Source organism: Galeopterus variegatus, unplaced genomic scaffold, assembly GCF_000696425.1.
Source record: "Galeopterus variegatus unplaced genomic scaffold, G_variegatus-3.0.2 Scaffold12765, whole genome shotgun sequence".
In the NCBI taxonomy this organism is placed as follows: domain Eukaryota; kingdom Metazoa; phylum Chordata; class Mammalia; order Dermoptera; family Cynocephalidae; genus Galeopterus; species Galeopterus variegatus.
The window spans coordinates 1-11,101 of NW_007738876.1; the positions used below are offsets into that span (position 1 = coordinate 1).

The window sequence follows — 11,101 nt, forward strand, 5'->3', positions numbered from 1 at the left end:
CCTCCAGTGCTATGGGGGGCGGGAGGGGGGGTGGGCAGAGCCCAGAGGAGCGGAGCAGAGCGGACGCCGCCACCTGATCCCATCCAGGCGCGGCGCGGCGAGCGACCAGCACTGAGCGCGCAGGGCCCCAGGCGTCCTCGGACCCGGTGCGGATTTCGGGACAAGGGGCAGGAGGTAGTGGCGGCCACCCCATACCCAAGTCGGAGGCAGAGCCTGCGGGTGGCGTGAGTACTGCAGTGGCTGGCCTGGGGCTGGGGGAGTGAGGGTGGTCCTGACCGGGATGGGGGCCGAAGCAGGGACGGATAGTGTCTTGGGGGCCTAGAGCCCAGACAGTGCGGGTGAGGGGGGCGGCGTTCCACCCCTGGGGAGCGGGAGAGGGCCGGGTGCGACAGCCAATCTGGCCTATCCCCTGTGGTGACCAGATTCTGAAGGCCTGATGCTAGGGGGAGGTTAGGATGAAATTGAGGGAAGGGGGGTGGGGTGGGGGTAGATGGTGATGGAGAGGGGAGGATGAAGGGAATTCGGCGGCAGGGATGACGCGGGGGTGGATGACAGTGAGAGGAGGCTGGGGGGACCTGGTGCAGGCTGGGGGGAAAAGACATAAAAGGGGGGAGGTGAAGAGATGTTTGATTCCCTCAGCCTACGGTCCCTTCCTCTCTAGTGCCCTAGGTCAGTTTCCCTCCTCACAGGGCTGTGCCATCCCTGAAGAGAGGATGGAGTCTCCAGGTCATCCAGCGGTCAGGTCCGAGTGGTCCAGTCCAGGGCACCCCCTCCTCCAAGTGCATCAGTGTCAGCCCTGGCGCTCAGAGGGGACAGGGAAGAAAGGGCTCATTTGGGAGTGGGTGGGCATCCAGGCCAGTTTTCAAATCTCTGGCCGGCTATACCATTTTTTCTTTGGTTCCCTGGAGAAAAGAAAGCAATTTGCAAAACTGGGCAGCAGCCTGAGGTAGACTGTTCTGACTAAAATTAGCACTGATATTCTGATGTGGTTGGGCATCCTGATCTGCCTGGGACAGTGGCAGGAACCTCTCTCTCTCCATGGAGAAGACACCATCTGAGGGCAGGAGCCAGGGCCACTGCTCTAAAGCCTAGCCCCAGCAGCCCCGCCACCCATGCTGCAGATCAGAGGGAAACCCTGCCCCAGGCAGCCCCCTCCCCGGTTGCCACTGCCTTGATTCCATCTCCAAAAGAGGCATCTTGGAGTGAGCTCGCCAAGGGAAGGAAGGCCTCCTCCAATGTCTGAGCAGCACCCTCTCTCCTGACCTGGAATGTTCTGCCTGGCCAAGTGCCCACCCAGAGGAGGCAGGGTTACTGCTTTCAAATACCTGAAGGTCTGTCATGGAGAAAAATGTTCTGTGTGCCCTAGGAGGGCTGTACTAGCAACAGCGCAGAATGGATGTGGAAGGGGGCGAGCTGAGGAGGTGCTGTCAGTGGCAGGGTGAACTAATTGTCCCAGAGAGTTACTCCTGAACAGCTGAGGCTGCTCAGAAGTGGACCTGGCTGTATCTAGAGGTGATGAACAGCCCAAACAGAAGCTGGTGTCCACCTTTGGGGGCTGGTAGCCAGGGAATCCCTGCACTGATGATGCCCTGTCCCCAAGCAGGCCTCAGACTGGGATCTGGCTGGCTCCCCAGAGCTAAGAGGGGAGTGGAGAAAGTTCTGGGAGTGGGCTGGAGAGGGGTACCGGGCACCTTGTCTCCCTCTCTGTGTGGTTGGTTGAAGTTTCCCCAGGGAAAGGCCCACAGGTCGACTCAGACTCCTCTGAGAAATAGGGTGGCTTCAGTGAGTTTAGCAAAGGTGGGAAGGGACTTGCCTCTCACTTTACCCCCTTGGGAAACTCCTATCTGATCACCAAGTCCTCTAGGTAGGAAGGGTGACAAAGGGAAGAGGTGTGCTTTCAAGAGGGCCAAGGGCTCTGACTTCCTCCTGTGGGCCACCCCACCCAGGCCAAGTCAGCCCTCCTCTGCCCCAGCAATCCTTGGAGAGACAGGGAGGGCCTCAGGCTTCTTCTGCTACGCCTTTGGTTGCCCTCTGTGGCCGGACTCTTCATCCCCTGGGCTCCAGGTGGATTAAGTCTGTCTGCAGACTGGTGGAGGGAACTAGGTGATAGGGTCTTGAAAGAATGGTAGGCCTAACCAGGACATCTTTCCACACAAACAGGTTTCAATGTAATCCAGGATTAATTGGGGGTTGGGGGGTATAAAGAAGAGGGATTGGAAGTCAAGGCCAAGGCCCCAGGGGAAAGTGATGGTCAAACGGGTTTTCATATTACCTCACCCCTCCTGAGACCCAGGTGTCGTAGTTCTACACACATGTACATGCCTATAAGGTTCCAGCCTCCACCTCACGTTTGGAGAGGGGTTTGTATAAGGGCTGGAGACTTAGGCTCCTGAGATGGACTCCACCCTAGCCTGGGATCAGGCATCCCTGCTAAAGTTGACTTTCCAGCGGGCTGACAAAGGCTGGGCTGCCTTTGATCCAAGGCATTCAAGTAGAGAAAGGAGACTGGCCGGAAACCAGGCCCTTCTCCCACCTCTCACCCCTGCTTCTCACTTGGGCTGGCCGTTTAGCTCACTTGGTTAGAGCATGGTACTGATAACACCAAGATCAATGGTTTGGATCCTCATACCAGACAGCCACCAAAAAAATAAAAATCACCTGGGATGGATGCTCACCTTCTCCTGGAGATTCTCGGCAGGGTGACAAGCAGGGGCCACCTCTGTACTCCCCACATCTCTGTCCCCTCCCAGGCTGCCATCCCCTTGGCTGGGCAACTCTCACTGCAGAATCAGCTGATGGGGTTGCCTGGGTTTCAGGTGGGGGTGGGGGATGGATCCAGATAAAGTTCCAGGATTTCAAGTCCCTCCTTTCCCTCACGGGTTTATCAGTCTTGGGCCCTCAAGGCAGGAGCCCAGCTACAGGGGCTCAGGGCTCAGAAGCATACAAAATTGCCAGAGTCCGGGGCAGGGATGGGGAAATCAGTGTGCTGTAATAACAGCACATAACGGGCCGGCCCGGTGGCGCACTGGATAGTGCGCTGCTTGGGAAGCGCGGCGGCGCTCCCGCCCGAGGGTTCGGATCCCACATACAGACCGGTTCCCGCTCACTGGCTGAGCGAGGCGCGGGAGCAACACCGAGTCAGCTGATGGGGTTGCCTGGGTTTCAGGTGGGGGTGGGGGATGGATCCAGATAAAGTTCCAGGATTTCAAGTCCCTCCTTTCCCTCACGGGTTTATCAGTCTTGGGCCCTCAAGGCAGGAGCCCAGCTACAGGGGCTCAGGGCTCAGAAGCATACAAAATTGCCAGAGTCCGGGGCAGGGATGGGGAAATCAGTGTGCTGTAATAACAGCACATAACATGTATAAGGCCATGAACTTTGGAGCCAGAAAGAGCAGGTATGAATCCCAGTTCTGGTGTTACCAGCCGTGTGACCATGGACAAGTGACATCATCTCTTACAGCCTCAATTTCTTCATTTATAAAGTGGGAATAATACCTATATTAGGTGTGGTGGTGATAACACCAAGGTTACTGGTTGGGATTCCCATACTGGCCAGCTGCCAAAAATAACCTACATAAGTATGTGATAGTTTAGCACATACAGTAAGCCTGCAGTACTGATCCAAGACTCGAGGAGGTGAAGGCCTGGTCAGTGTTTTTGAGGAGCTCAGTCTCTGGGAAGTCAGGACCAATCCTTAGCTGAAGCAATCAGGCAAGTAGTCCTGGAGGAGGAGAAACCTTGAGCAGACTTCTGTGTTCTGAGCCAAGCCCTGCTGCTGAGGCCAATCTACTGGGGAGACAGACACAAATGGCCATGAGACAAAGACAAGTTAGAGGTAGGTAGAGAGGCAGAGACAGGGCTAAAGGGAGGGAGTGGCTACAGCCTGAAGGGCTGGCCACACCCCAGACCCTGTAATTCCACCCAAGAGTAGGTTATCTGGAGCAGTGAGGAGATAGGGTCTTGGTTACGGGAGGTAGGAATCTGATCTGCCCTGGCCTCTCTGCTCACCCCACCCTTTGGAGCTCTCCTTTGCAGCCGTCCTGCTGGGGCCCAGAGCCCATCTCCTCTGCCCACTGCAAACTTGTCTGCCTCCTTCTCCTGCCAGGCTTCTCAGGAACACTGGCCCTGCTACCAGAGCCCCAGGAGCCCCCATGAGTGCGGACGAAGGAAGTCCTGGATAGCGAGGCCCTGGCTGGCCCAGGGGTGGACATTCCACCATGCCACCCATTCTCCAGCGCCTGCAGCAGGCCACCAAGATGAGCCGCAGGAAAATCCTGCTGCTGGTGCTAGGGTGCAGCACCGTAACCCTCCTCATCCACCAGGGGACGCAGCTCAGCTGGTAAGGGGGCGGGGCCTCGGTGAGAGGGTGGGACCCAGGGGCAGCACGTTCCTAGTGGCCAGTTGCCAGGGTTAGCAACAGGACTGGGAGCTCTCCTTCCCATTCGTTCACTCCCAGAAGAATCCTTCTACTGGGCTTTGCTCCTTCCCTCTATCCTGAAAGTGCTTTGCATACATTCCGTTTAGAGCCTCATAACAAAGGACTGGTCTTCACTGAAAGGGTTAAGTGACTTGCTCAAAGTCTTAGAATTAGAGCTAGCAGGGATTTGAATCTGGCTCAAATCTTTCCCATCACATCACAGCTAAATGCCTCCTCAATGGACTGCAACTTCTCACTACTTCTGTTGTGATGGGCAAGGCCCCTCACTTCTCTGAGCCCTGGTTTCCTCGTCTATAAAATGGGAGTGATGATACATGTGACCCTGCTAGTCATGCTGATACAAGATACCATGTGATGACTAACAGGAACCCTGACCCTGCTCCTGACGGTGTGAACCCAACAAGTTCCTGCTCCTCTCAGGGCCTCAACTTCCCCATTTTCGACACTGTCTGACCCTGAGAATGGTGTGAATGGGTCCAGTCCCCCTTCCCAGATGATATGCTGGTTTTATAAGTGATGTCTGCATAGGTTTTGTCTTGAGCCCAAATCAGCCAGATAGGAAAGTTCAATGGTGTTCTCAAAGCTGCTTAGATTTTCCTCATTACATGATACTTAGAATGGTAGAGAAGAAACAGGAAGGTAAACTAACGTCTGAAGGGACCTTACAGGTCACCAGAAATCCCACCAAACACCCTTGTTTCAGGAATGAGGAACAGAAATGACAGCTTCACGAGGGCTAAGATTATTATCTGTTTTGTGTGTTATTATATTTCTTGAGCCTACAGTAGTGCTTGGCACATAGTAGATGCTCAAAAAGTATTTGTTGAGTGAACAAATGAGGCTCCAGAGGCCTAATCAGAAACATGTAACAAATGGGTTGTCACAAAGCACAGTGCCACCATCTACAAATCGAGGAGTCAGTTAAAGAGTAAAAATGAGAAAGAAGACAGAGAGCAAGAGGATTTGGTGACTGAGTTGCCTCCTGACTTTATGTAAGTGACCTTTCTCCTAGTCCTCAGTTTCTACATCTGTAAAGTGGGATTCCTTAAGGACCTCCAAGGGCCTTTGTCCAGTATAGTATCTATTTCTGTATAAACAAATTACCTTAAAACTTAGCAGCTGAAAACACCAAACATATATTATATCACAGTTTCTTTGGGTCAGGAATCCAAGTGCAGCTTAGTGGGTGGGTACCTCTGGATCAAGGTCTTTCATGGGGTTGCAACCAAGGTGTCTGCTAGGGATGCAGTCTCATCTGAAGGTTTGATTGAAAGGGGTCTGCTTCCAAGCTCACTGGTTTTGGCAAGCTTCAGTTCAGACAGGCTGGTGAACTCAGGGCCTCAGTTCCTTGGGGGCTGTTGACACGTGGTACCTCCCTATAGGGCTGCCAACAATACGGCAGCTTGCTTCCCCCAACATGAGTTATCCAGGAGAGAGTAAGAGAAAAACACCAAGGTAGAAGCCATAGTCTTTTTATGATGTAATCTCAGAAGTGACATCCCATCACTTTGCCCTCTTCTATTCCTTAGAACCATCACTAAGTCCAGCCATACTCAAGGGGAAGGGAATACACAAGGGCACGAATACCACGAGGCCAAGAGGACACATGTGGGTCATCTTGGAAGCTGCCTACCACCCCCCTCTACTGTTCCATGGGCAAAGCTCAGGATGGGTCTCTCTGTGGCGTGGCCCACCATCGTTGGGGAGGGGTAGGCCTCAAGCTGCATCCTTCTCACCTTTCTGTGTCTCCCCCCCACACACTCTGCAGGTACCCCAAGCTGTTCCCCCTGAGCTGCCCACCCCTGCGGGACCCACCATCGCGTCCCAAGCACATGACCGTGGCCTTCCTGAAGACGCACAAGACGGCGGGCACGACGGTGCAGAACATCCTGTTCCGCTTTGCCGAGCGTCACAACCTGACGGTGGCCCTGCCGCACCCGAGCTGTGAGCACCAGTTCTGCTACCCGCGCAACTTCTCTGCGCACTTCGTGCACCCGGCCACGCGGCCGCCGCACGTGCTGGCCAGCCACCTGCGCTTCGACCGCGCGGAGCTCCAGCGCCTCATGCCGCCCGGCACCGTCTACGTCACCATCCTGCGCGAGCCGGCCGCCATGTTCGAGTCTCTCTTCAGCTACTACAACCAGTACTGCCCGGCCTTCCGGCGCGTGCCCAACGCATCGCTCGAGGCCTTCCTGCGCGCGCCCGAGGCCTACTACCGCGCGGGCGAGCACTTCGCCATGTTCGCGCACAACACGCTGGCCTACGACCTGGGCGGCGACAACGAGCGCAGCCCGCGCGACGACGCCGCCTACCTGGCGGGCCTCATCCGCCAGGTGGAGGAGGTCTTCTCGCTGGTCATGATCGCCGAGTACTTCGACGAGTCGCTGGTGCTGCTGCGGCGCCTGCTGGCCTGGGACCTGGACGACGTGCTCTACGCCAAGCTCAACGCGCGCGCCGCCGGCTCCCGCCTGGCCGCCATCCCCGCAGCGCTGGCGCGGGGGCGAATCCCCCGCCTCGGCCCTTCCGAGTGCTGCCCCGCGGCCCCCAGGGTCCCTGAGTTCCGCCCGCCTTCTCGGAGTTTGAGTCCTCCTGCCCTGCCCTCCCAGGAGTCCAGCCTGGGGCCGCATCCAGCTCCCGCCCCATCAGGGCCCTTTCTTCCAGAGGGGCTTGACCCCCTCACCGAACTTGGGGGTGCGTCTCCCTATCTGAGCCCTCCTCCCTAGCGTAGGCAGACCCCCGCCTTTGGGGATGGCTGTGATAGGCCCGATCGAGCCCCGGGCCACCTTCCCCTCCTTCCCAACTGATTGTTGACTTGGACAAGAGGTCTTAGGGCCGTCCAGAACTGCCCTCCCTGCCTTTTTCCAGGGGCTGAGCCCCCCCCCCCACCTGTCTTTTACCATGAGGATGAGCCCAGGTCTCAGAGAGGGGCTGAGCCCTGGGGAAAGGCCACTGTTCTTCCCAGGGGTTCAGGGGGCCCCGTGCTGTCTTCCAGGTTCTACTCTCCCCGTAGACCTAAGCTGCTCCCAGACTCCCGGAACCAAGAGTTCTTGGGTTGGGCTTTTTGGTTGGTTGGTTTTTCTTTTTTAAATAAAACATCTTTAAAATGTGCAAGTTGTATGTTAGTCATTGAAAGCCATCCACGTTTGAGGATGAAGCGGATGCCCAGGAGGAGCTGTGGCTGTTGCCATGAGGATGGGGACCAAGAGTCATCAGCTCCCGCGCTGCCCCTCTCAAAGGCCTACAACCCTTCTCCACCACTTGATTGACTGGGTTCAACAGCACAGACTGTGGCCCCCTCAGCCCCACTCATTTTCCAAATCGTTCCATTTCATGCAATTCAGCAACATTTGCTGAGCATCATGTCTGCAATTTGGTGATATAGGTGAACAAGGCAGATAGAGCCTTTATCCTCATGGAACTCATGGGGAAACATTGAAACAGGGAGCAAGGCACGTAAACAAAGAGGAAGGACCAGTGGGACTAGGGGAAAACAACACACCCTGGGCAGAGCGGATCAGGTAAGCAGGTGCTTAACTCAGGATATCACCTCCCCCTGTGAATGAGTGGCTTCACCATTGACCTTCCCTCTCCACAAGGGAGGACAGCTCTGACTCAGATGAGGACCAATCCCTCCCCCCAATTTCCTTTAACACTTTCAAATGAAACTTCCCTTAAAACTGGCAGAGACGGGACTTTTCCTGTTACCTCTTCAGAGCTTCTTTGACATACCTGGACAAGTAATAAAACTAATAGCTAACATGGTCTACTATGAGCCAGTCACTGTTTAAGGGCTTTACTTTTATATTAACTTATGAGATAGGTACCATTTTCCAGGTGAGGGAACTGAAACTTGGGAAGGTTAGGTGACATCAGGGTCACATGGCTAGAAAGTGGCCTTTAGGATTGTATCCCAGACAGCATAGCTTCAGAGTCTGCTCATAAGTTAACTTATGAGATAGGTACCATTTTCCAGGTGAGGGAACTGAAACTTGGGAAGGTTAGGTGACATCAGGGTCACGTGGCTAGAAAGTGGCCTTTAGGATTGTATCCCAGACAGCATAGCTTCAGAGTCTGCTCATAAGTGCTGTGCATAGTGCCATTCAAATAATGAAGGTCGCATGCCACAGGCTAGGCTGACTCCCAGACCTTCCTCCAAAAGAATGTGAAGTGAAGGATCAAGACAGTGCTATCAGCTCCTCTTTATCTTATTTTTCATGAAGACAATGGTTAACCTGTTTGGGCAATAGAAATTGCGATGGTTGTTTAGCAGGTCATATGACACTCTGGACTTGGAAAGGGGCAGTTTGTATACTGCCCCACTTTTTACCAGTAGACTGCTGGAAAAGACAATAATTAAAGTCATGCAAAGGCATAATTAGGTGTCTGGCATTAAACAGTTAAAGAATTTTACTAGACTCAAAGTCGTCTATCCAAAGACAGGTGTCTTCTGATTCCCATGCCAAGAAGGTGTCTGTCTGACACTGCCCCCTCACCAAGTCCTAGCCTCTGGCCATATCTCTGCCAGGAACATCCTTCACCTTGCTGTGGGTCCACCTGGAAAACTCTTATGATCTGCCATGATAGGCCCCTCTTGTCTTCCCCGACCCTCACGCAAGCAGGCCCTTTATAAACCTTGTTCCACTTCAGCAGAGAGTGCAACTCTGGACTCAGAAAACTCTGGATTCAGGGACTGAAGGAATCATCAGACACTAAGAGAAGGTTTCTCTGACTTAGGGGCAAGGGCAGACCCTAAGGCCTAGCAGGGGCTTTGGTACTTCTTGGTCCAAACATCTCTAGCTTCAGCTACAACTCAGGGGAACAGGCCCCAGGACCCAATGTCCTGAAAAAGGTTTCTTCCGCCCACACACACTTGGTGCTGCCCACTCTGTGCCTTCTCGACATGGTTCCAGAGCTTTAGCACTGTGTGAAATGTGGTCCCTGCCTCAAGGAGCTCACCCAAGGTCTAGAACAAATGTGGAAGCAGCAGCCTGGATGACAATGACTCCATGGAGATGAATTTGCCTGCTGATCAACCATTGGTGCTCTGGAGTTCAAACCCTGGCTCTGCCACCTACTGGTGACATCCTTTGAACTTAGCCTTTGAGACTCACTTTCCTCAGCTGAGAAGCAGACAGTTTCCCACATGGGCTTTGTGAACAGAATTTGAGACAAGGCATCTAGCACAGTGCCTGGCACATGGAAGTGCTCCCAAGTTGGCATCTCTGGCTTCATCGGTGCTCCTCCAGGGTGGACACCCTTCACACTGTAGATGTTACAGGTTGGCACATCTATTACAAGAGTTTTCCAGCAGATGGAAGAAAGCATTTTGAGGAAGGGGTGCCTTTTTCTATTTGCCCGAAGGGATGGTAGGCGCCAGCAGCAGCCTTGATTTCATGAACATGGAAAGATGTGCAAAGCATATGGGGAGCAAGGAGGAGGTCAGGAGAGGCTCCCTGGAGGAAGGACACCCCAGCAGAGGATAGGAATGGGGAAAGGCTCCAGACAGAGAGAACAGCACATGCAGAGCTGGGCGTAAGGAAGCCTGGGCACGTGTGAGACAGGGATGCTGGGCCATCTGGGTGGGAAGAAATACGCCAGTGCCAGGTTATGAAAGGCCTCAAGTGTCACTCTTAGAAGTTCAGATTGGCTAGTTTCTAAGGATCATGTCTGCAAGTCAAGATTCCTGAACCAGAGACAATGGCCCCATGGAATGAAGCCTGAAGGCGTCATTGAGAATGACTGGAATGAGACTGCTGACAGCTTTGGTGACATGAGCCTCACAGAGCCCCTCATCCATAGCATCCATGCCTGTGGTTTTGAGAAGCCCTCTGCCATCCAGCAGCAAGCCATTCTTCCTTGTATCAAGGGTTACTCAAGCCCAATCTGCGACTAGAAAAACAGCCACATTTGTCGTACCAATTCTGCAGCAGATTGAACTGGATCTAAAGGCCACCCAGGCCTTGGTCCTGGCACCCACTCGAGAATTGGCTCAGTAGATACAGACGTTGATCATGGCATTAGGAGATTACATGGGCGTTCCTGTCATGCCTGCGCTGGGGGCACCAATGTGTATGCTGAAGTGCAGAATCTGCAGATGGAAGCTCGCCATATCATCATGGGTACCCCTGGCCATGTGTTTGGTATGCTTAGCCCAAGATGCCTGTCTCCCAAATACATCAAGATGTTTGTAATGGATGAAGCTGATGAAATGTTAAGCCTTGGATTCAAGGACCAGATCTATGAGATATTACAAAAGCTCAACAGCAGCATCCAGGTGGTGTTGCTGTCAGCTACAATGCCTTCTGATGTGCTTGAGGTGACCAAGAAGCTCAAGGGGACCCCATTCAGATTCTTGTCAGGAAGGAAGAGTCGATCCTGGAGGGCATCGCCAATTCTACATCTATGTGGAATGAGAGGAGTGGAGGCTGGACACACTGTGTGACTTGTAAGAAGCCCCGACCATCGCCCAGGCATCCTCTTCATTGACACCTGAAGGATGGTCCATTGGCTCGCTGAGAAGATGCATGCCTGGGATTTCACCATTTCTACTGTGCACAGAGATATGGACCCAAAGGAATGAGATGTGATCATGAGGGAGTTCCATTCTGGATCTAGCAGAGTATCAATGACCACTGATCTGCTGGCCAGAGGCACTGATGTGCAG

The 11,101-nt window shown here is 53.9% G+C and overlaps 1 protein-coding gene and 1 pseudogene across 1 annotated transcript; both read left to right on the plus strand.

Annotated features, from left to right (window-relative positions):
- Positions 1 to 186: 186 nt before the first annotated feature.
- On the plus strand, positions 187 to 7,160 carry LOC103581304 (galactose-3-O-sulfotransferase 3-like). The gene is made up of 3 exons (XM_008563176.1): positions 187 to 224; positions 4,105 to 4,338; positions 6,206 to 7,160. The coding sequence occupies exons 2-3, from the start codon at positions 4,217 to 4,219 to the stop codon at positions 7,158 to 7,160; spliced, it is 1,077 nt and encodes a 358-aa protein (XP_008561398.1). The 5' UTR covers positions 187 to 224; positions 4,105 to 4,216.
- A 2,940-nt stretch (positions 7,161 to 10,100) lies between these two features.
- Positions 10,101 to 11,101, plus strand: part of LOC103581303 — a 2,066-nt pseudogene continuing 1,065 nt past the window's right edge.